General features: G+C 33.1%; 1 protein-coding gene, 1 long non-coding RNA gene and 1 pseudogene across 23 annotated transcripts; 1 reads left to right on the forward strand and 2 right to left on the reverse strand.

The window, feature by feature from the left end:
• The first annotated feature begins 1 nt into the window (after nucleotide 1).
• Nucleotides 2-7,067, forward strand: LOC115983262. 22 transcript variants are annotated; one of them, XR_004089942.1, is made up of 12 exons: nucleotides 2-202; nucleotides 321-1,163; nucleotides 1,364-1,483; nucleotides 2,696-2,781; nucleotides 2,865-3,013; nucleotides 3,254-3,300; nucleotides 4,586-4,763; nucleotides 5,178-5,373; nucleotides 5,508-5,723; nucleotides 5,849-5,942; nucleotides 6,144-6,221; nucleotides 6,675-7,067. It is a non-coding gene; the product is annotated as an uncharacterized LOC115983262 (long non-coding RNA). The 22 variants fall into 22 exon arrangements; XR_004089946.1 differs by having other exon boundaries at nucleotides 3-202; nucleotides 321-512; nucleotides 1,029-1,163; nucleotides 2,696-3,013; XR_004089947.1 differs by having other exon boundaries at nucleotides 3-202; nucleotides 321-512; nucleotides 1,032-1,163; nucleotides 2,696-3,013.
• A 553-nt stretch (nucleotides 7,068-7,620) lies between these two features.
• LOC115983261 lies at nucleotides 7,621-8,711 on the reverse strand (annotated as a pseudogene).
• A 2,768-nt stretch (nucleotides 8,712-11,479) lies between these two features.
• LOC115988021 (citrate synthase, mitochondrial) lies at nucleotides 11,480-19,559 on the reverse strand. The gene is made up of 20 exons (XM_031111648.1): nucleotides 19,458-19,559; nucleotides 19,243-19,303; nucleotides 19,071-19,136; nucleotides 18,529-18,570; nucleotides 18,085-18,150; nucleotides 17,842-17,907; nucleotides 17,598-17,711; nucleotides 17,243-17,306; nucleotides 16,843-16,925; nucleotides 15,758-15,807; nucleotides 15,600-15,677; nucleotides 14,814-14,942; nucleotides 14,609-14,651; nucleotides 14,309-14,395; nucleotides 13,688-13,789; nucleotides 12,799-12,906; nucleotides 12,630-12,680; nucleotides 12,143-12,216; nucleotides 11,984-12,035; nucleotides 11,480-11,890 (listed from the first exon to the last, which is right to left on the reverse strand). Exons 2-20 carry the CDS (start codon nucleotides 19,285-19,287, stop codon nucleotides 11,798-11,800), a joined length of 1,413 nt encoding a protein of 470 aa, XP_030967508.1. The 5' UTR covers nucleotides 19,288-19,303; nucleotides 19,458-19,559; the 3' UTR covers nucleotides 11,480-11,797.
• Nucleotides 19,560-25,938: the final 6,379 nt, after the last annotated feature.

Consider the following 25,938-nt stretch of genomic DNA (forward strand, 5'->3'; position numbering starts at 1 on the left):
TTGTTTTTTTTTTTTTTTTTTTTCCAACTAGCCTATATGAAATTTACTCAGAAACTTGGAGAGAATTATGGTAACTATCTCATTCCTTACCTAATTAATTCTTTCCACACAGAAACTTGGAGTGAATGTTCTTTATTTTTGTTGTTTTTCTTGCAATATGATAGGCCATAACAATAACAAAGCGTTAGTCACAAATATTGAGGTCAGCTATGGATCCTCATTTCCTCTCAAAACTTTTTCATTTTTTTGCAACATGGTAGAATACTTGTTACTTCACTCACTTAATTCACTTTTTTATTTCTCAAACTTTGGTCTGATAGGTTATTATGGATGAAAGCTATAGCTTGGTGTTACCACTCAAAGTATTCTCTGCTTTTAAGGATAGCTTAATTTCATGGAGAATGATTTTTGGACTTCTCAACCAGTAAGACTTCATTGAACAAGGATTGCTTGGAGAGTTCTGTTACTTCATAACGAAGGCATTCCTTTCATCTTTGGATTAATTTATTAAGGTTGCTTAGCATACCATGGATTATGTTAGAGATATAGCACCTGTGAAATATCATATGAATCTAGCACCTTGTTGGAGTTTTTTGTTTAGTGCTCTGCCTGATAGGTTCATGCTTGATGGTATATTTGTGTTGCTGTTGTCAAGTGTCATTCTTTTGTTTTCCTGAGTTGTAATTGTCTTAGTGCTCTGTTTGCTGGTTCAGACTTGCTGTTGTATATGTGTTGCTGGTTTTCGGCTTGGTTTCAATGAAATTTCTGCCTCATTATCCAAAAATAAAATAAAATAAAATCTAGCACCTTCTATTCTCAAGAACAGGAGTTCCTAACTTTTCTAATGGCTTTTAAATTGAATACTAGACAACAAAAGCTATCAGACAGAAGGGAACAAATGATTTTATTTCTAACAATTTGAGTTCCAAAGTAAAATTATAAGGTCTTTACACAAATTGAACCCTTTTTCCTCATTTTTTGTAAAAAATTTCCAATTATGTTGTATAAGTAAATTCTCTTCTGGGCAGAAGTTGGCTTTCAAGGTGAAGGCAAGACTGTTCACCTAAATGAGAAAGACCGATGCTTTGAAAACATGAACTTCCTCTCTTTGTGGTCCTGGGATGTTGGAATGGATACCAAGGCTTATTTGATTGAACTCACTGGTATTTTTCGCATTTCCTTTTTTTACCCTTTATCTGCTCTTAGGATTTTCGATCTTTAATTTATGACTTTTGCATATTAATAAAAAAAACATGTGACTTTTCCTTCATCATTTTCTTCTTTCTGATAAATTGCATCTTTGTTTCTCAAATTGAGTTGATGGGATGATGTATTTGATGTGCTTCAACTATTGTTTAAATAGAGTAAAATTTGGCTCAGGGTGATATCGAGGTAATATTGCAAGGAGAATTAAATCTTACAACCATGCTGCTGGAATTAGCTCATTGTATAGGAATTTTGCTGCTTCAAATCCTTTTTATATGTAAGCACCTAACTTGCTGTTATATCTTCAAATCAAAATCATAATAATAATGACTCGCAATTTTTTCTAGTAGTTTGGTCTTCTTTGAAAACATAGCTCGATTTTTTAAATCATTTGATAAATTCCAATAAAATGGAAAACGTTCCTATGTGTTATCAAAACAGCAAACTACTATATTTTTCTCACTATCAATTTTTATATTATAGGTTGCTTGGGAAAGAAAAAGAACAAAAAAAAAAAAAAAAAAAAAAAAAAAAAAAAAAAAGCATTTGTTTCATAACACTAATTATCATATATTATAAAACTAGAGATCCAAAAATATTTTAATTATTGGTGTTGCTATGACAGAATAAATAATATAGTTAGCACTATTTTTTTTTTTTTTGAAGAAATCCTTTCTACAGAGATATTAGCAATAGAACTTCATGCATCATTTTAATGTGTGCTTCAAGCACTGATCATGTACATTTATATTGGCAGTTTTTTCACAAAAATCGATAGCTTCCTTTAGTGAACCATCCAAAGAGGCAACTCATACAATATCCTAATTTCTATCTCTAGTCCTTTTGGTCATTTCCACCTCGTTTCTTCTTTCACCTCTTTAAGACTTGATTTTTACTTGTAGATTTTTTGTCATTCCATATGACTTCTTGTTGTCAGTTTATGTACTAATATCTATTCTTGATTTGTTCCATTTCACATGCTAATATGATGAGAAGTGTTGAGTAAATGATAATCCATGTATAAGGTGATGTAGTGCTTCTAATTCCATAATTACATTGAGGTACATGGATAATTACTTTGACAAAGTATGCAAATAACCTCATGACTCCTGCAAGAGGTGAGCCTACGTATCTGAATTAGTAATGTTTTAACAGTTGCTTAGGTATTGCAGCACATTAAGTTTGGAATTTTTTACTTGTCATGGTTGTGTCTGTTTCTACGTATTATTATGCATTCATCAGAATTGTTATTTGAAGATAGTTTAACTTTATATACTGAGTTAAAAAGGTGCAAGGAAGGAAAATATATTTCTGGTAAAGAAAAAATAATTCCTAATGAATTCTCATTTTAAAGGAGGAATTTGATTTTCATGATCCAAAATAATGTGAACCATTTGTTTGGATTTTTGTTTTTTGTTTTGTTTTTGTTTTTGTTTTTTTACTTTTTTTTTAATATCTTTTCTCACTTATTTAGTAAAAAAAAATCCAGGTGGAAATTTGTCAAGAGTAGACTAAGCTTTTCACATTCCAGGGTTCAAAATTTATTTCAAAAGGATTCAATTCGTGTGTCTACAGGTGCACACATCTCCATTCTCAGTTCCCTTCAAATTTATTAAATACCAGATTAGTTCTCTCTTAGCTTTTCCCTTTGGTTTCAGGTATGGGGACTTTATTAGTTATTGGGTTCTATACTTCTATATGCAAATGCCTGAGGATAATTGATAATACAGCAGACAGGAGTTTAGTAATGCATGTTTTTCTAAATCTACTTGGTACAAAAATTATGCAGAAACTAAGAAAAAGAATGGTAATTATCTCTTTCCTAACCAAATTAAATCTTTCCTCATAGATTAGGTTTCAGTTTTTTAATTTTCTTTTTCCTGAAATATGGTAGAAAAAAATATTACTTTCTACATTCTCTTTTTTTTTTTTTTTTTTTAATTTATCCTTCTCTTCGTTTTTTGGCAATATGCATGGCATGGTAGATAAATTTTTACTTTTTCACTTATTCTCCTTTAAATTTATTTCTTAAACATTGTTCTAATAGGTTCCCATGAATGAAGACCATGCTTTTAAGGATAGTTTAATTTCATGGTGAGTGATTCTTGGACTTCTCAACTAGTAAGAATTCATTTAACAAGGTTTGCTTGGAGAGTTCCGTTACCTAATATTGAAGGCATTTGGCATTCTTTTCATGTTTGGATTAATTTTGTAAGGTTGCTTGGCATACCATGTAGTTATATTAGAGATATGACACCTGTGAAATATCACATGAATCTAGCACCTTGTTGGAATTTTTTGTTTAGTGCTCTGTCTGATAGGTTCAGGCTTGCTGGTGTATTTGTATTACTGTTGTAGAGTACTTAAGTGTCATGCTTTTGTGGTCCTGAGTTGTAATTGTCTTAGTGCTCTGTCTGCTGGTTCAGACTTGCTGTTTTATTTGTGTTGCTGGTTTTCAGCTTGGTTTCAATGAAATTTCTGACTGATTATCCAAAAATAAAATAAAATCTAGCACCTTCTATTCTTATAAATATTCCTATATGTTATCGAAACAGCAAACTACTATATTTTTCTCACTATCAATTTTTGTATTATAGGTTGCTTGGAAAAGAAAAAGAAAAGAAAAAAAATCTCTGGCATATGTTTCATAACACTAATTATCATATATTATAAAACTAGAGATCCAAAAATCTTTTAATTATTGGTGTTGTGATGACAGACTAAATAATATAGTTAGCACTATTTTTTTGTGAAGCAATCCTTTCTATAGAGATATATAGTTAGCACTATTTTTTCGTAAAGCAATCCTTTCTATAGAGATATTAGCAACAGAACTTGATGCATCATTTTAATGTGTGCACTTTCAAGCTTTTATCATGTACATTTATGTTGGCAGTTTCTCACAACAATCCATAGCTTCCTTTAGTGAACCATCCAAAGAGGCAACTCATACAATATCCTAATTTATCTCTCTAGAGTATTTTTTGTCATTTCCCCCTTGTTTCTTCTTTCACCTCTTTAAGACCTGATTTACTTGTAGATTGTTTTTCATTCCATATGACTTCTTCTTGTTAGTTTACGTACTAATATCTATTCTTGATTTGTTCCATTCCACGTGCTAATATGATCAGAAGTGTAGAGTAAATGATAACCCATGTATAAGGTGATGTAGTGCTTTCTAATTCCATACTTACATTGAGATACATGATAATTACTTTGACAAAGTACGTAAATAAACTCATGACTCCTGTGAGAGGTAGCTTACGTATCTGAATTATTAATGGTTGAACGGTTGCTTTTGTATTCCAGTACATTAAGTTTGTAAATTTTTGTTTGTCATGCTTGTATTTGTTTCTAAGTATTATTATGCATGCATCAGAATTATTATTTGAAGATATTTCCCCATGGTCTTGGCGCTCATTGATGAAGACAAAAGGTGTTGGAAGGTTGATTTTGTTAGAAGAACCTACCTACCTTTGAAGCAGACATCATCCTAAACATCCCTCTCAGCTACACCCTCCTAGATGATCAAATCATATGAATTGGAAGCAAGAAAGGTGAATTCCCTGTCAAAAGCGTTTACTATGTAGCACTTCCAATCATTCATCCATCTAATGAGGGTGAAAGCTCAAGAGATGATCCTTGCTCGCCTCTCTAGAAAAGGATGTGGCACCTCAACATCCCAGCAAAGATCAGAATCTTTGCCTGGCATGCCTGCATGAATGCCCTCCCCACTATGCATTGCCTAAGAACCAGAGGAGTAAGCACATATGGTATTTGCCCTGTTTGTGACTTGTGCCCTGAAAGTACTCCGCATGCCCTTATACAGTGTGACACTCCCAAAGAGGTGTGGAGCAGTTGTCTAAACTGTCTAGTGGATTAGGAGTCAAATTCTGGGGATTTTACTGATCTAGCATTTCATTTCGTCACCAATGGCACCACTCAAGACTTGGAAACTTTTTTTGTCACAGCCTAGCCTATTTGGTACAACCAGAATCAGATGGTACATGAGTCAATCTCATCACTTCCCATCCAAATATGGGAAACTGCTAGGAGAACTGTCAAGGATTGCAAAGGTGCCCTTATCAACTGCATTTCAGCTGAAATCCAACCCAGCTTTGTGCTGGACTGCCCCACCTCCTAGCACTCACAAATATGGTAGAAAAAGTACTTCTTTCTACCTTCTCTTTTTAATTTATCTTTCTCTTCTTCATTTTCTTGGCAATAAGCATGGATTGGAAGAAAATTTGTTAGTTTCTCACTTATTCTCTAAATTTATTTCTTAAATGTTGATCTAATAGGTTCTCATAAATGAAGATTGTTGGCACTTAGAGACTTCTTAACTTGATTAGTTCTGTGAACAAAAGGATTGTTTGGTGAATTTTGTAAAATCGTAAACAAGACATTTGCTTTCATCTTAGCTCCAATTTCTCAATGTTGCTCCAATTTCTCAATGTTGCTTACCATACCATGATGTTATAGACACATTTTGAGATAGGAAACCTGTAAAATATCAGGTAATATTATTTCCAACTGTTTGAGTTCCAAATAAATTTGTAAATATGGTCTTGGCACAGTTTGGATATTTGAATCTTTATTTTTTCCATTTCAGATGATGAAATTTCAAATGAAGAAATTTCAGATGAAGAACCAAAGAAACCTACTCTTAAGAAGTGGGACTTAATGAAAGCTTTTGGGTGCTGCAATTGTTCAACAACTGAATAACTCACTCACTGGTACTATCACCTTTCTTTTCTTTTCCTTTCCCCCTTTATCTGCTCATAATATTCTGATTCTTTGACTTATATCTTTGCATGTTAAGCAAAAAATAATGTGAAATTTTCTTTCATCTAATTTCTTACATTTGAATAAATTCCATCTTTGTATTTTCAATCGGGATGTATTTGATGTGCTTTTTTTTCCCGTTGTGTAAATAGAGTCAAATTGGCACAAGGTAATATTACTTGGGGAATTGAATCCGGTAACCATGCTGTTGGAACCACCTCATTGTACAGGTATTCCCTTTGCTTCAATTCCTTTTTATATATAAGCTTACAATTTTTTGTTATGTCTACGGATAATACCATGTATCACAACTTGTTATCTAAAATTAAATCACTATGGGATCATGCTTTATAATAAAATATAATTTTCAAGCATCATGGTTTTATTGTGAAAAGTTTCTTGATATTTGTAAGGAAAATATTACTATATGTTACCTAAACAACAAACTAACCAAGTTGTCTCACTTTTTTGATTTAATATTATTGGTTGTTTTGAGCTAAATAAAGTTTCTACCTCTGACGTGTTTTATAACACCAACTATACTTCATAGGGATCAAGCACCTATTAATTATTGTTATTGTCATTACAGACTAAATATTGCAGTCAAGACAAATCCTTATTTTTTTGGAGCTATGTTTTCTACTGATAGTAATAGTAGAACCTGATGCATCATTTTAATACAGGTGTTTCAAGCTTTTATCAAGTACATTTGTATAGCCAGCTTTCTACAACAATATGTGGCTTTCTCAAGTGATTCTTGGACTTCTTAACTTGAGGAGTTCCATGAACAAAAGGATTGTTTAGTGAGTGCTGTAAAATCATAAACAAGACATTTGATTTCATCTTTGCACCAATTTCTTAAGGTTGCTTACCATACCATGAAGTCTTTGCACTTTTTTCTCAAGTTTGTTTACCATACCACGAAGTTATAGACATTTTGAAATAGGAAATCTGTAAAATATCAGGTAATTTTATTTCCAATAGTTGAGGTTCCAAAAAAATTTGTAAATATAGTCTTGGCACAGATTGGATATTTGAATATGTATGTTTTTCATTTATTTTTATTTTTTTAGTTATGTTTTGTTCTTAGGTAGGATCTTGAAGTAGTGAATCCTAGAATTGAGTAAATGTGTACAGAAGTTTCATTCTATTGATAAGATTATTCACAAATAATTATTTGGGCACAAGTTGGCTTTCAATGTGATAGTGATGCAGAAAGAAAACAACTTAGATATCATTCTAACTAAATGAATACCTTGAAAGCTCAAGGAAAAAAAAAATGGAATCTTCAGAAATTTAGCAAAATTCTCATAGAAGTTTTTTTCCCCAATCTAATCAAGGATAAGATATATGGTATCTACAAAAATTGGAGAAATTTCTCTTGTAAGACAATTGAGAAAGTTACTCTCTTGCTTTTTTTGCAACATCCTTTGAGCTTCACTTCAAGGATAGTGATTAGAGTTCAATTTTATCTCTAACTTTTTTATTCTCATACTAGATACATATAGATATACTTTATACTTGGATTCATAGGTCTTCATTGGGAAGATTTATAAGAAAAACATAGTTTAAATGACATCCCTTGTGGAAAAGTTGAGATAAAGGGAGAGTTGGAAGGGTTTTATTATTATTTTGGGATAAATAGAGGTAGGGAGTATTAATAAATGAAGAGAACATAACATGAGTATAACAATTACAAAACAGCAGTCAAGGCCAAAGTTACTGAAAAGTGACAGTCCAAGTGCCTATATGAACAAGTGTGAATTAATGAAACACCATGTTAAGGCCCCGCCAATAACAATCTCCATTTCAAACCATCTCTTTTGACCAGAACAACCTTCATTCTTGTCTTGACCAATAGTCCCTTCACTTTTGGCACTCGTGGAACTCCCTACACCTGTAGCTAGATAAATTACCCACAAATTTAAGAAGTTTTCTACAGTATCAAAAGAAATTGAAATGAAAAAGAAGACTCATGTATGTTGGTTACATTACCACTAGGACTAGGAGCAGGACTACCATCACTTTGATTAGAACTCCTTCCCAATTGGTAGAAAACTTGAGCTTCTGGTGAATTAGGATCCAAGTGTAGAAGAGCTACATCCATGACCAAGCAAACAAATCAAATTAGTGTGTCAAATATTAGCCACTTCTAGTGACATTTATCTATTTTTTTAAATAAGTGTAAAACCGAAAAAAACTCTAGCACTCACCATTCGTTTCTTACATTGAATTTCATAAAAATCTATTAGCTAGAACAAAACAACTCTTATAGCTAAATGCATACCGGGACACTTGGAGACTTTAGCAGAGGCATGGCAAACTGAGGGCAGGCCCAAAGCAAGTGTTACATAATCTGTAGTACTAATTCAGATTAATGTAACACAAGCACTTCTTGTTGTCCTTTAGGATTTGTTTAAGACCAGTGCAACAATCTGGTGTAGGTGCTTTTGCTTGATCACCAACGTAAGGCAGACATGTAGCCAGTCCTACTAGTTGCTTTGCACATTCCTCTCTATCTTTGGCTGCATCTGCCATTGTATAGCTATAACCATAACTGACATTAGCACTTAAAGGAATGGAAGTATCAAAGTGCTTGGGTGTAAGGCTATTGCCATTTTGTATCATTGCATTTGCCCTCAGTAGTCACTACTTGTTGAAAACATTCCACATTGAATGATATACACTCTTAAGGATAGCTCAACAATTGCTATCTAATTAGATGTGGCATTCTATGATTGCGGCAGGTTGCAAGAAAAGTAACTAAAATTCCATTCCTCTAATAAACGCACGAGATGGAATCTACCAAGCATCTTTTCTTTCTTTAGTCACAGTTGCTAGTAACACTGTTCAATTGGGGCATAAGTGATGCTATGTAAAGAAATAGAAGATCACAGAAGTTTCCTTGAGGTCATAGTCACCAACCCCACCTAGCTCAACAAGTCAGTACATGATGTGGTGAGCCAAGTTCCATAATTATTATATGTACTTCCAAATTATAGCATAATGTATAATTTATTCTCAAAATTTTATTGTATATAATTTTTTTCTTCCTAAAAATTAAACCATTTCTAAAAGTAATTTTTATCTTTTTATCTTTACAAATATATAAAATTATTATTTTTGGTGCTTTTCATTGATTTTATTATTTTTTGAACTGGTTCATATACTTTTAAATATTTTTATAATGCATTTTATTTTCCTAATTTCTTTTGGTACTACTAAAAATTGTAAATTTCAAATTTATCATTCTTTGAACTGAACACTGAAATGAATAGAAGTTGACAAAAATGTATCAAATGAAACTAAAATGGACCGAAATGCTATACAAATATGGCTGCTCAACATGAACGTAGCAATAATAAATATTACACTTTTAGATATTCATATTATATAGATTTAGATTGAAATTATGGTATTATGCACCATTTTTAATGACATCAACATCACAGTACAACCCCTACCTGCCCTTTTATTTTTGTTTTTCTTTTACACTTCTTGGGCCAGCATTATCTCTGTTCTGTTTGGGCCTCAATTCCTTTTAGACACGAGTTAAAATTTGGATCACAACATTCTCCAGTTTAAAAAACTTATACCCAAGGGAAGGAAAAAACATTAAACAAGAGTTAGAACTTAGAACAATTCATGGACAAGTTATTGCCAATCCACTTGAATTTATCATGACATATGAAGGTACAAGGAGCCACTAGTTTTTAGCTTCTCTTCTTAAAAATGTAGACTTTTTACCTACATGTAGTAATTATAAAAAAAGAAAAAAAAAAGATTGATTTCCCCAACCAATTTGTTATATGTTTTACACGAATACTGCACTTCAACGATACTCCAGTAAAATTAATTTTCGATCAATATCTAACATGGAGTACCAGTTTTTAGCTGTGAAAATACATATTAGCTACCATCAATATATCTAATATTTTGACCGCATTGGAGAAGCTTTTGTGACATCCAATCCTACCCAATTTTATCATGCTTTGAAGTGCATTAAACAATTTCTCTTAAAAAGGCAAAGTAAACTCTCGAGTCAATCGAAAGATTGCAATTTTGTGCAATCAATCACCTACTACTTTGATATCTTATTAAACAAAATGGCACCATTATCTAATCTAGAATTTTCTTCTCAAAAAATCATATCTAGAATTTCAAGATCCAAATAAATAATTCTTGCAGTATGAAATTAAAAAACAAAAATTTTAATTTAAAGTTTGCTGCAGCTTATGGCATTGTCATATTCTGTATTTGCCTTAGATAATGGCTTCTTGTTCTTGGTCCTTTATTCATATGCAATTAAGTAGAATTCCAGTATTTGATTTTTTTTTTTTTTTTTTTGGTCTTTTTTGGAAATAATGGCTGGTTCTACTTAATGGAATTGGTGCATATTGAAAATGCTTTCATGACACTTTCAACATTCTTTATGCTTCAGAAAAATCGCTCAAATGGTATATTAAACTTAGATCTCCATTATTCTAGTTCCTTTTATTTTTATTTTTATTTTTTATGTGCTTAAAAAATGTACCTAGAATTTAAATATTCCTTCTTCCTTTTTTCCCTTTAATTTGAATCGGTGCAGTTTGCTAATAAGGTGTAGAGTGCATTGGTAATCCTCCAAGTTCCATGATCCATCATTGGCTTACAAAATTATGATAACCTTTAATCTACTTTTCATTTGCTTCTTGGATGGAGATAGTCCTATAGCCATTAACCAGGTCTCACCTACTTGATAATAAGCTAGATCTTTACAACATGCCCCTTTCATGCTTAAGAAACCTTTTATTATTTTCATCATGAATCACATTTAGTTCTTTGCATTATTTAAAGTTGTTGTAAGATTTCACATTTTATATGAAGATTGCCAAAGACCCATCTGGGAGAGACATCAACGCGCTTCAACAGCACATAGAGAATCTTCTAACTCCATCCACACTTTTCTTCAACACTCTTTACGATCCATACAGAAAGGGTGTTGACTTCATCCGTGGATACCCTTTCAGTCTCCGCGAGGGTGTCCCTACTGCTGTTTCTCATGGCCTCTGGCTCTACATCCTTGACTATGATGCTCCTACCCAACTTATTAAGCCAAGGGAGAGAAATACCAGGTATATGTACCAGGGATATGTATACATCTGTCTAAACGCTCCATTTGTTTCGCTGTAAAATGTTTTCAATGAACATATGCTCCTTTAGCACAGGCCAAATGTATATATTATTGTGCTACTTAATTTTTAAAAAAGGGTGGGAAAATTACTTCTCTGTGTGTCGAAGATTTATTCTTATGTTATTTATTATGGGCTTCATTTATCACTGCCAATGTGTGAAATATAATAAGTGGCGCAAACGCAATCGTAATTTGACAAGAAAACTAGTAGTAGTAGTAGTAGTAAAATAAATAAATAAATAAATAAATATATATATATATATATATATATATATATAGACAGTCTCTCTGTCATATGTCATCACAGAAAATACCTGTAATCAAATTCCCACTACAGTCTAATCCTGTTGGGCGGTTATCATTTTTCTATACCTTTTATTAATAGACGGTAATTTGTCTACTAGTTTCACTTAAATAATGTTACCATACAAACTCAAATCAAATCAAGCTCTAACTCAAAATTTGAAAAATGGTTACTCAAATTTCTAAAAAAAGGCTAATAATGCCTGTTTTAATCTGACAGAACCATCAGATCTCACAATTGCATCCCTTGCATCTGTGTGTTGCAAAACCCAATTTTGTTGAAGACTTTATTACAGAGTAATTGATGCACACTCCCACCAATTTTCAAGATCAAGCTGCTTTCTTGCAATAATTTTCAAGCCATTCCATTGTAACACTTTTTGGCCTCTCTAGTGGCAGTCCAAGAGCTCGGTCCCATATCAGCTGAACAACAAAAGAGAAAATACAATTCAAATAAACTCATAAAAGAGCTGCATCAGAGAATAACTGCAAATAAAAGTAGGGGAAAAATATAACCTGAGAGCAGATACCAATACTTCTTGACACACCAAAAAGGACGGTAAAATATCTGTCCACCGAATTAAAAATTATAATCATCTCTCCCACTCTAATAGTCATAGAATGTCCAAATGAAGAATAATCACCGGTAGTTCAGATGTAAATGAAATATCATACCTTGCTTCAGTTAAACCAAAATGGTTCAGCAGCACCCCACTATGAGCATCAACGTTGGGCCATGGGTTTTTAACCTACAACAATTCCAAAACCCCAAAAACAGTCAGCTTTATATCCCTGTCATTTGGCTTTATTTATAAGTTAATTGGATGACACCAGAATATAGACAGATGATCTTTGAGGAAAATTTTCCAATTTAGCATGTGGTGGGAGGTTAAAGCTCCAAATTTCCCAGCAAAATTATAGGTGGGGTGGGAAAAGAATCACTCTAAATTTTAATAGGGGAGACATGATAGAAACATAAACGTGGAGAACCCTGCAGCTAATCTTGAATCTCATCCACATTACAGCAATAAGGACCATGTTATAGAACCTTCTAACGCGTCTACTCTAAAGACTATTTCCACTTCAATATCATGTGAAAGACACATATAACAATGTAAATGATCTGAGTTTCAGCAACATAAGGGTCACTCGATGACTATACCTTGCCTAGTTCGGTAAGAATGGGAGGGACAACTTCATAAAGCTTGGAAACCTGTGATTAACACATTAGATTAGCTCATGAAGAAAATTACCAAATAAAATGCAGTGTGCCATAAAATGGCACACCCTTGTTAATGTCAAGGTTCTATAATTAAGGCATGAGGGATAACCAGCTGGAACAGTGGATCATCAGGCAAGTGCTTCAATGCAAACTCTCTTTGACATGTGTATCTTGGATCTGTCTTACGCAAAACTCCATGCCCAAATCCAGGGACAACCTGCAAATTCAGAATAGAAACAACATGAACTAGAGACTAAAATTCAACAATTTGTCAGGCCAAGGCTTCCAATAGAAATAATAATTTAAATTGGGGAAAGTGATGATTTGGAGTTAAGGAAGTCAGAACTCAGAAGAAATACTAAATAAAATATATTAAGACCTCAAGTTGCAAGTCAATTCAGTACTGCAACTTCCCAAAGTCAGCATAAACAGAAAAGCAGAGAGCAAAGAAATTATTCAAAGAGGAACAAGATGATAAGATATAGTAAAGAAACTGACTGCATGAATAACAAGGTAGAAAGTTAAAAGAATAAAGAGGTGTTCTCTGGCTTTAAATGTGGTCAATTGGCTTTTGCATTGAACTAATAGACACGACATTTGAAGAGGGATCAAATAAATATATATATATATATATATATATATTGAAATAAAAGACAGGGATCAAATAAATATTAATAGTGGTTAAAAGAAGTACCAGGGAAATAACTCAATAAGCTGTATCATGCCTAGAGGCCTGAATGGCCTGAAATTAAATGAGAGAAGTAACAAGAACTGTACTTCCTATTCAAATTAAACTGTATGTTAGACTGGTTTTGGAAGAGCTGAATAGAATGTTAACCAGAATTACAATACATAAGTGAAAGGAACCAAATGCACGTTGTCCCATTGTCAAGAGTCAAACGAGATAAGCAAGTGCTCTCAAGGTCAAGCAGACTTCAAACCACTCAGCTAAATTAAACCTCCACGCTAAGATGTGATAGCTTCAAGACAATACTAACCTTGCCACCTTTTAAAGTTTTCCAGACATATTCCTTCAACTGATCTACGGTTATGTTCTCTCCACACTCATCAACAACAGATTTGATCCAAATCAGAACCTCCTGCAATCACAGTATCAAGGAAATCAGAGACAGAAAAACAACAAAAATCATCTGCAAGCAGATAAGAAGACGTATCACCATGACAAGAAATTTAGAAACATAGAAAAAGGTTTGGCTACAAACTTGAAGTTTTCCCTAAAAATTCATTTAGATAGTAATTTTAAAGTTTTTTACTAACTCTTTGTATCTAAAATTGAAAAAAAGTAAAGAAAGTATGAAACAAAAAAGGGAAGGTGCCTAAAATAGCAATCCCTCATAAGACAACAGATAACTTCTTAGAAACTATAGTATACAAGGCACTGATAATTATGAGGAGATAAGCAAAAGAACAATCAAGCAGCTAAGCATTTATAAATGTTCATCAACAGCAAAGAGTAACCTGCGTTAAGCTTTATGTACAATTATACATCACTTTTTACAATAAACACCAACATAAATATTAAAAGAAGGGTGGGGAAGGGGAAACTTATAACAGTTTTTTCTAGAATAACAGATAATATCACAACAGAAGATTCACACCTGATTAGCCAAACCATGGAGTGGTCCAGCCAAACCATTTAATGCAGCAGCAAATGAAAGATAAGGATCTGAAAGTGCACTGGCAACCTGAATTCAGTAGGACATCAACTGAACATCAGCATTTAGCTGTACAAAAAGTTTATGATGAAAAAAGAAAAACATATGAAATGTCATAATATCAATTAAACAATCATAAATTTTAGCACTGTTACATATATTTTAGGATTCTTATTGCATAACTTGTGATTAAGGCAAAAATTAATTAATTAAAATGCTTAGAAGAAAACCAAGGTAACTTACAAGGTGGCCAGTGTGAGCACTAACATTTCCACCTTCATGATCACTGTAAACACAATATTGAATAACAAGTTCAGTCACACCATTGTCTATGTACCAATATGTTTTGCGTTCAGAAGTGAATATTATATAAAATAGTTAGGAGACCTTCCATTATAATTTTTTTTTTTATTCTTCATCAACACATCACACACACACACACACAAACCTGTGGATGGTGACATAAAGTCTCATAAGCTCTAGCATTTTGGGACTATCAAATCCCAACATATGTGAAAAATTTGCACCATAATCCAGTGAGTCATCGAGTGGTATAACTTGGCCATCTTTGTATATCCTTCAACAAATAGGAAAGAAAATAAATCCAAAAACGATTCAAGACCATCCAAAAACAATATCATGTAAGGAGTCAGTAGAGATATGGTCAGATATGGACCTCTATCAGGTCAAAAAACTAGTGCACCGAAAAATTCAAAGAGAGCAAGGGATAGACCTCTGCCTGTGGGTTGGGGGGTGGAGACCATGTCAAAAAGTCAACTATGTTTTGCCCATAGACAGGCCAAATTCACTTCAATGGCAAAGAATATCACAGATATTTTGTCTGTGGCAGCAGGCAACCATGGGCTGCTGCCAGCAGCATGCAGCCCTGGCTTGCTGCATGCATGGGCTGTGGCCAGCAGGCTATGTCAGCAGCAAGCACCCATGGCTTCTTGCGAGCATGGGCAGCCATGGACTGATGCCAATATGTCATAATAGCAGCAAGCAACCGTGGCTTGCTGCATGAGTGGGCACCTATCCTTGCATTTAACATTTTTTTTTTAAATAATAAATTACAAAAGGAAATTATGTCTATTTGTACACCAGAAGGGACCATCCTTACATTTAACATTTATAAAAGCTTTTATAACATCAAGTTTACCATCATTCCAGATCCAGTCCAAAATGCAATTACACCAAATTTTGATAATCAATGAGAAATAATATCCTTGCTTACCTGCGATAGACATAAGCAGCCACTAATGGCACTCGAGCAATCAAATTAAGAGAGTCCTCATATGTTGGTTCCCAGTACCTAAAGACAAAGTATATACAAGCTTAGTAAATTAATAGGTCAAATTAGAAAAACATACGCACTTAAAAGAGCCTCCTTACTTAGATTTATGAATCCCCTTCTCGTATGCCTTCTGGAATTCACTGTGAACCTGAAGGACAATATCAGGTCATTCAATAATTGTAAGTATATCATCTACTTTCAGAAAATCAATAAAACCAACCAAAAGTATTGTTAACTCAATGTGTCACTTGGCTCACTTCCTAGTTTAATAATTTAGCTTCTCATTGCTTCATTTAAGAGCACAAGAAATATTTTTTAATACAAGGTGCCTTTATAACGAGATGTAAGGAGAAGAAAATAAGATCTCCAAAATAATTGAACTGTGGAAAAACAAAAACATATGCAGGTAATTAGTAAGAAGCCCAAGAAGCATTGATTAAGTAACAGCTCCACACAAAGACATCTAAGGTGAGAAAATTGGTCTTCACCAGGGTGGATTACTAAGATCAAGCAAAATAAAAGCACATCAATATTCAATGGAACTCTTAAAATAAGTTTTAGTTGATTACTCTAAATCTAAAAAGCATGGACACAGGACACGACAATTTTTGAAAAATTAGAGGACAACAAGGTGGGAATGCAACAATAAATTAATTATCTTTAGGAATAAAGTTTTCAAATAAAAAATAAATATCAATGTCTTTAAAAAGATATCTAAAACCAAAGATAATTTTATTCCCCTCCCAACACACTAAGGACAGGCATACATGAGTATCCCTGGTGTGTATGACACAGACAAGCCAATGGTTTTGGAGTGTCATCCTTTTTAACCGAAATTCAAGAGTGATTAAATTGGTCTATATAGACTCTCTTTGATAAAAGGACGGTAAAGAATGGCTTTCAAAGTACTATTTTTGGAAACAATATGAAGAAAAGATGCACAAAAAATTCCATAGATGAGGAGGAGACCAAACATTCTATTGAGTTGTGATCCCTAAGATTTTACTGTATAGAACTCAGACAAACTCCTACGATGTTGCGACAACAAGAACGAAACCAAATGATTACAGTAATCCAAATTCAAATTGACGAAGAAGACTGACTCGCAAAAGAGCCAAATAGGGGAAGAATAAAAGGTGTATTAATTAAACAATAGTGTACATTCAGAAGTCCATTTACCAACCTGGAGGGCCATTACACCTGTTGCAAATTGAGTCATTGGATGAGCTGTAACAGGTAGAGCATCGATGGCCTTGTACACAAAATCTGCAACCAGAAATGATAAGCCCAAAAGGTTGTCATAAAACTAAAAATTATTCTTTCTAAATATTCACTTAAAAAACAAAAAGAAAAGAAAATTGAATACATTCAATTAAAAGTTAACAAATAAGAATATGGTATTTTGATTGTGATGGAGATGAAAATAATACAAATACACTCTACTATATAAAATCTCATCCAGACTACTTGCAATTGACTTATTAAGCAACGAGAATGGACCACATTATTGAACTATCGGTATTAATTCAGTTATAAACATTTGCTTTTTTATGTAGATATAATAAGAAAGTCCACTACAGAACCTGGGATGACTGCACGACTTCTCAACTCCTTGGATAATGCATCTACTTGCTCTTTGCTTGGTACCTGAGGTACAAAGTATGTTTAAGTATACAAAAACCTCTAAAAAGACAAAGGCAAAAGAAGGTTTCAAGGCATAGGCAATGAGTATTGTGTCCAAACTTGCAATTTAAGAGTATGAAGTCATTTGGCTTGAGACCACACATATAAGGTGAGCAGATACAAGAAAAGGTTTCAGATATATATTAAGCCCTAGTTCAAGTTATACGTAACTTCATCTATTTTCTTATTTTGATTACATTCTAAAAATATCATACAATGGCTTTTTGTCTCAAATAAAACACTAGAACAACATACCTTTCCTGTCAAAAGAAGCCAAAGAAGACCCTCAGGCAAAGGTTCTCCTTCAGGCTTTGCAGCTGGTAATACTTTCTGGCATTCAGGGATAGACAGACCTCTAAAGCGAATTCCCTGTAAAATTAAAAGCCTACCTTTCAGATCTATGACAGACAGAACTTATGAAATTTCCCAATAACTTCTCAACTAACCATCAAATTCATGCAAAAAAAATATACCAAGATTTAATATTTGAAATGTATACCTCATCTGGGTCAAGTAGTGAAGTTTGCCAGAGTAAACCAGTCATTCCTCTCATTCCACCAAGAACCTACCCAATCATGATAAACAGATAATTAAGTGAGAAGTTGCAAAACATAATTTTATGTTACTCTTGAGATTTTTAAGTTCTTTACAATGAAAGAAAGAAACTGTTATAGCTCACTTCTGCCATAGACACTAGATAAGAATGGTAAAATGAACACAAATATCAAAAAAGCATATTTACCATATCAACAGTGATATTCCCAAGCTGCACTTTTCCATGTTCTGCCTTAAGTTTCTTCAAGCGCTCCTGTAACCAAATAAAATCACAAAATAGAGAATGAACTTCTACTCAAAATTTTTGTTAACAAACATTACTAGCTAGAGTCACAAGTATAATCATTTGTAGCATGTATAACTACTTTTGACTCCTTGGCTCAAAACCTTCCTTAACAACTTACTCTATGAAATAGAAAGAGGGTAAGGGAGTCTAAACTAGCTCTTTAATCAAATTCGCACCCATTTTCCGAAATACCCAAAGAATGCAAAAAACGGATACACATGTTGTGCCAGTTTTGTAATGCAATTTCAAATCACACTACAATAATTTAAAAATAATAATAATAATAACTTAATTGCACGAGCAAGGAGGAAAAAGGAATCAAAATTAAAAATTGGTAACGCATGCCTGTTGCTCAGGAATCAACTCCTCCAGCTGAGAACGTAGGTCCTGCACAGAGGGGGAAAAAAAAAAAAGACTAGCATGAGCGAGGTTACTTATGGAAGAAATGGCATTAAAAAAAAAGGCTATAATTCCCAAACACGAGTAATTGTAAATCAATAACAGCCAATGAGCTCCAGCGCAAAAGGCACTTTCTTCTTCCAAAATATTTGGATAATAACTTTAATCAACAACAACCCTTGAGGTATGGTACAAAAAGTTGAGCACTTTGATACACAGGCATGTGGATAATAAGTACAAGTTATAGCAGTTGTCATATATAGAGTAGTTAAACATACAGAAATTGTATGAAAATAGAATTAAAAGCTGTAAAAATCAAATCTTTTTTTATTGGTAAAGTCACACACACACACAAGCATGTAGTAGGCGTTGAACTCACAATGTGACCCTATATACCAGTGATAGTGATATGTAGCATATAAATTTGAGAAATGGGTTTAGTTAGGTGCAGTGAATTGTATAGAGAATGAAATGAAAAGAGAGAATACAAGATCAGAGGAGGAGGACTGTATTTGAAGCCATCTGACTGAATCTTTGAGACTTGGCTGCTGCCCCTGCAATCAATCCATCACAACATTTTATTATATATATTTTTGTTTCCCCTAGAGTAAAAAAAAGAAATCAGAGTAAATTGTTGATAGCTAAAAAAGGAATACATACAAGACGAGAGCGGAGCTTGGAAAGCAAAGAGACGCTTCTGAACATTGCTTTTTATGTTTATCTACACCCACAAATAATGGAGGAAAGGAAAGGAAAACAACTATTTTTAGTATTAATATTATATAAAGGGGGGGAAATTGGAAGTATAGTTTAGGATTGGATCAAGAAAATGGATTTGATTTAGAAAAATGAAAAGTGCAGAGTAGAGAGATTACCAGAAGGAATGTCAGAGAGCTGAGAGAGAGAGAGAGAGAGAGACGATGGAGAAAAGTTTGACACTACACAGAGCGAGAAACGAGGAGAAAGAATATATATATAAATATCAATGAAAGACTTCAAAGCTTTTACGGGATCTTTATATCTAACCCTTTTCACCGTAGAGGCGTAGACCGTGCTAGTTGTCTCGTCACAACACAACACTCAACAACTCATAAAGTTTTTTTTTTTTTTTTTTTTTAATAAACCCTAAATGTTAATACCCACAAAAATTACTTTTTTTTTTTTTTTGGAGAAAATTAATAACATTTGCTCCTTATATTCAATTTGCCCTTCTTCACACCACTCTTTGTGATTATTTATTAATTAATATATAACTTTTTTTTAGAAACTATTAATATATAACTTAATAGTGCAACAAAAAATATATATAAAACTTAGTAGCTTTTATATATTTTTTTTTTTTGCATACTACTTATTCCAATTACAAAAAAAGAAAAAGAAAAAGAAAATAGGCCATTAAGCAAAAAGTGGATCAAGAGAAGTAAGATTTTTTATGTAGCAAAAATTATTTCATATAGTCTTCTCTACAGCTAGCTAGTAATATTGAGGCTTTGTTAGTTCTAATCATAACTATGGGTCAAATTGAAGCTAATGTAGAACGATAATAAACTAAACCAGAGAAACATTCAAGTATTCTAATCTCGTTGATCTCCTTACCTAATCTTAATACCGTGCTAACAAGTTTGGCCTAAAAAGGAGATTAGGCCTTTGACTTTTGTCTCAAAAGGAGGATTAGGCTCTCACATAGTCATTTCTACATTTATTGCACCATAATAACCTCATATCGTATTCAATATGATACAATAAGTTCCTTTATTGTAGATCGATGTGTCATAATGACAAGAGTCATATCTACCTAAAACTTGAGATTGGTAGGATACATCCGGTGGGAAAATAGCCAATTAACGCCTATAAATATCATTTCAAATTTCAAAGTTAATGTGTGAAATTCTAACCTAAAAATAGCATCTATCAATATGTGAAATAAAAACGGGTTTGACTTTATCATTATAAGTATCACCGATAAACCTGCAAAGAGAATCAATTTCACAATGATTTTCTTTAGTGTTTGTACAAAACTATAGCCGATGAAACACCATGATTTCCCTAATTTTCCTACCTCAAAGAATCCCACTTCCCACAGTAATTTAAAAACTTACATTTTACCAACTAGATTGGGTTGGAACTCAATTTTCACGGCCACTTTATATATAGTTCTTTAAAGTTTCAATTTTTATTTTAAAACAATGTGTATTTTTACTAAACTTATTTATTTTTAATAAAATAAGTCAATAGACATAAGTAATATTGAATAGACCCTATGCAGCTTCATCAAGGACATGGCTTGAGTTCCGTGCTCCTGTATCCTGCACCAAGCCTTGCTCTTTCATCGGTTGAGTTTTAGGGTCTTAGACCATCTACGCAATTATTGATTCTCTTTGAATGCTAAGCATACGAATACGATGCTCCATGCTTGCTTAATTATCATTCCCTGGCAGTCTGGCACCAGTCGTGGTTACTAAATGTTTAAAACTTTAAATCCATGTGATCATGTTCCAAAGCCTCAAAAATAGATAGTTCAAAAGAATCAGTGTGATCAAATTAAAGCCACTTTTAGGATTGAATTGATTCCACCAATTCTTCGGCCACACTTAATATTCCCAATTATAAATGTCAAGGTTGTAGCAAGAGTTGTAACTTAACACAAAGATTGTCTCATAAACTTTCACTTTTTTTTTTTATAAAGAACTTTCTCATTTTGAAATTGTCGGTAAATGACGATTAAAAATCACAAATCAAACGCCGCCCTTTGACATGTTACGTTTTCAACGTTTGAATATTGAAATAATATTAATAATGGTCCAAAGAGAGAAGGGGGTGTAGAAAAAACAAAAAAATAAAGAGTCAAAAAAAGCTACCTGAAGCTGCTGTACATTGACAGTTTGACAGTGACACACACCTGCCTACCCCAAGTTGTGTCTTCCATTCCTTCTTGAGCTTTCGCACGAGAACTAGAAAAACAGAAGTGAAGGACGTGTACAACGCTGGGCTCCAATTTTCAATAAGCAAAAGCACCTCAAAAAATTGAAGAAGACTGCCGTTTTAAAATTGGCAAAGGTTGTTTGTTAAGGTTTTTATTAGGCTTCGTTTGGTAGTTCAAAAGGGAATAAGATGAAATGATCATAAAGGAATGGAAATAAATTGAATGGAATGTATTTAAGTAAAGAAAATGAATGGAATGAAATGGAATTAAGTAACCTTGATTGGATGTTTTAAAATAAAGAAATGGAAAAGAATGACAATAAATGGAATGTAAATAATCTTATTTGGGAGTAACATAGAAAGAATGGAATGGAATCATTCTATGACAATTGTTAAGGACAAATTTTTCACACCACATGACTTCATTTCATTAGCGACTCACACCACGTCAACATTATCATGGATTTTGGGAAAACCTCTTTAAAAGCCCAAAAGAGCCCATATTTACACAAAAATGTGTCAAAGCCCATGGTCCAAGCTCATGGCACATCATCTCATTTTTAACTCATAATCCAAGCTCATGAGTCTCATCAGGAGAATTTTAGGAGTCATGGTTTGGGGGGCCAAGAAGTATGTTCAGTAAAGTTCCAATGGTTCAAAGTTGATAAAGGAAAGCATGTTGCTTGGCGTGTCTGCCCCAATTCCCTGAACTCTGACGGGTCAGTGTGCAATAGGTAACATTTGGGTAAGCCTCTCATATTACATAACACTTAAAATGATAAAACTCTTCATGTTCTTTACTTAAAAATTAATGTTCATCATATAATATAAGTTTAAAGATGTAATTATAGTATATTATTATCATCTAAATCAATTTCAAGCACATGACTAAATATATATTAATATCTCATATCTAGCATTAAAATGCTCTCTTTACTCTCCAAGATTTGGTTAAGATACAAAAAGACCATGATTACATTTCTAAAACTTTACCAAATATATTTTCCAAAAGAGAAAACTTAACCGAAAATACCAAAAACGGTTCAAACGGAAGCTGTAACAGCTTCTACAGAATCTGAAACAGCTCCAGCGGAAGCTGCAAACAGCTTCTACAGAATCTGAAATAGCTCCAGTGGAAGCTGCAAACAGCTTCTGCAGAAGCTATAACAGCTCCAGCTAAGCTACAGACAGCTCCATCAGAAGCAGAAACACCTTCTGCAGAAGCTGAAACAGTTCCAGCACATTCTGCAGTAGCTTCAACTGTGGTACCAGAAAAATCTCATAAAACTTATCTTACCATCTTTAGTCAAATCATGAATTTAATGCCATATAATTTCCTCCAAACAAATGATGTCATTCGGATGACATCATCCAACTGTAACAGTTGTGATTGACAGCTGTTATAACTATAATTTCAACCATTAAGTCTCTAACTTTGCTTCTTTTGGCTAAAAAAACAAAAGACCACTTACTTTGTCAAAGTTTTTTCATGATTTGCTAAGTTTCCCTTCAACTAGTTTTGATCTAGTTATATGGCTTAGCTCTATAAAAAGAGGACTAAGCCCACACCAAGGGGCTCTCTCTCTCTGGCCCTCTCTCAGGCCTGCTCTCTGCTCCCTCTCTCTCTGGCCCCTCTCTGCTCTCTTTCTGTCTGATCTCTCTCTCTCTGATCCATCTCACCCTCTTATGCAGAAACTTCACTCATTTTGCTGCAAAATACACATTTTTACACTTCTCCATCTCCCTTACAAAAATATCTCTTCTTAGAGAACACCATTACACACTAGCCCTCTCTCATCTTCAATATTCTAAAACTCCATTCATCTTGTTGCCATATCTCTAAAAGATCTCCATATCTTTCTTCATCCCTCTTACAAAATCTCTCTTCATAGATAACAACATAACACACATATTACAACATCATTACCCATTACTCATCTTTCCCACTTTCCATTATTCTGAAGTATCATCATCTTGCTGCCTAAAAACACATCTCCATCTCATTCTTTATTTCTCATACAATGAACAAAAATCTCTCCCCTTCTTAAAGAAAGCAGCAAACCGATTGTCCATTAATACGCGCCAAAAAAAAAGATAAAAAAAAAAATCAAAAACAATCCCAGCAGCAGCCTTTACTACATTTAACCTTCATTTATCTATCTCATACTTCTTTTTATTTTACAAAACACATTCCTCACAAAATACCCATACATACTTCTCATATATCTCTAAGCTTCATGTCTCACAAATTATACATATACAAAATCCATGTCCAATAAAGTATCTACATATAATTCTCATACATATTACTAACATCATATCTCACAATATATACATATTTCTTACTATCTCCACACATCTTAAAATATATCAAACACTCTTCCAAGAACTTATTACTAAAAACTCTTTCTTATGAAAGGCAAAAACTCATAAAATCAAAACCTTTCTTATGGAAGGCAATATCACTCATATTTGACTAAAAACTAAAAGAGTATTATATGGGGAAAGTGATTTAAGTGTATGATGAAATGGGATAAATTTAACCAACCTATACACACGACTGGATATACTCTCTCTCCCTCCAGTTGCACTCATTTTTTCCCTTCAATCATGAAGTCGCCATGGAAGAACTCATAATATCATATTGAACCATGCTGAAATGTCTAAGTCCACTGCTGTCCTACAGCTAGAGCCCCAAACTATGAAGATAAGTCATTATATTTTACCTTCAAACTTATATTATCAAGTATATTTTGTTCATTATTATTATACAACTCAACTAATGTCATTATACTGCTGGAATCTTATTAGCTCATTAATACTATAAGGCTAGAGCCACAAACTATGAAGCTCACCAACATTATATGGCTGAAGCCATAAATCACATGAAGAACAAAGTGATGCTACATGGCTGGAGTCAGAAACATAAAAGATAAGTCAATGTTTTCTCCATCTTTGAAATTACATTATTGAGTATATGTTAACTCATTATCATTTTACCATTATCTCACCATTTAATAAACATGGTCTCACTAATAATAAACATACATATTAATAAATTGATATACTACCAATGGACATATATTACTTAGACATAAACCATTGTTGGACTTGTATCATTTAAACTTATACCACCAATGGACATATATTATTTGGACATGGATCATTGTTAGACATACCTTATTATGATAAACATGAACCATGAACTGCAACTAGATATAGACTATTGGACTCATCCCATTGTTAGACATTTGACACATAATTAATTATTTTATAATATTGGACATCACTCAATATACATAATAATAACGTATCAACTCACCATTTAATCAAAGTTATTATGCTAAGCATATTATTTATTTATTTCAACCATTATCATGATTCTAAGACTTTAGGTTTTATCTATTTTGTAGGCTTAAAAATACACCAGTAGCCATTAGTTTATGCAGCCCAATGTCAAATTCTGGGTTGACCTCCCCAAAACAAATCCGGGCCTAGCAAAGCCACACCTCCAAAGGCATGTGGCTACGCGCAAAAAAACCGCCCTGACAACAATATTACTATTAGACCTCTATTTTAAAATAAATGGTTGAATATATTGGGGTATTTTGGGAGTTCTAGTAAAAAATTCATTAAACCTAATTCTATTCCCTCCAATTCATCCCAATTTTGGGGAGAATGAAAATTTGAGGTTTTAAGAGAATAGAGAGGAATGAGTATTCCTTCCTATCCATTTCATTCCCTCCCACTTACGCTCTGTTTGTTTCGTTGGAAAACGTTCTGTAAAGATAGTTTTTTACATTTTTCAGTGTTTGGAAAAAAAAAAAAAAAAAAAAAAAAAAAAAAATGGTCAACGGAAAATTATCTTTAGTCAGCGGAAAACATTAATAAAAATAAAACTTATTTTCTATAGGCTGTTTTCCGGAAAAAAAAAAAAAAAATGGAAAACAATCTCTCTCTTATGTGTTGCATCTCCTATAAATATTATATTCATTTGTAGCCGCGAAAAACATAATTTTTTGGCACATTCTCTCTCTGATAGTAAGCTCTCTCACTTTTTCTCTATTCCTTTTACTTTTTCTCTCCTTTGTCCTCACACTCTCATTGTCACTAACTCTGGTTTCCCCTCTTCCCATAGATCTTTCTCTCTCTCTATTTGTCTCTCGTCTCTCTTTTCTCCATGTTTCTCTTCTCCTCTATAATACAATTCTCTAATTATATTTTTTTTCCCACACTGATTAATGAATAGCTCCGATTTGCAAAGGAGAACAGATTTGCAGCAGTTATTATTTCATTCCTCTCTACCAAGATTTCAATTCTTTGTTTTGAATTTCAAGCTTGATTTTATTTTTTTTCTAAGAAATTTTCAATTTGATGGATTCCAGGCAGAAGTTACTTCTTTTTTGCACATAAAAGTGCAAAAAAAAAAAAAAA

The sequence above is a fragment of the Quercus lobata genome, chromosome 4 (genome assembly GCF_001633185.2).
Source record: "Quercus lobata isolate SW786 chromosome 4, ValleyOak3.0 Primary Assembly, whole genome shotgun sequence".
Lineage (NCBI taxonomy): Eukaryota > Viridiplantae > Streptophyta > Magnoliopsida > Fagales > Fagaceae > Quercus > Quercus lobata.

Coding starts and splice junctions, on each gene's coding strand:
- LOC115988021 (XM_031111648.1), bottom strand. CDS start 19,287: ATGTTCAGAAGCGTCTCTTTGCTTTCCAAGCTCCGCTCTCGTCTT. Junction 14,943..15,599: donor GCTGCTTATGTCTATCGCAG/GTAAGCAAGGAT, acceptor TATTTGTTGAAG/GATATACAAAGATGGCCAAG. Junction 14,396..14,608: donor GTGCTCACACTGGCCACCTT/GTAAGTTACCTT, acceptor TACTGAATTCAG/GTTGCCAGTGCACTTTCAGA.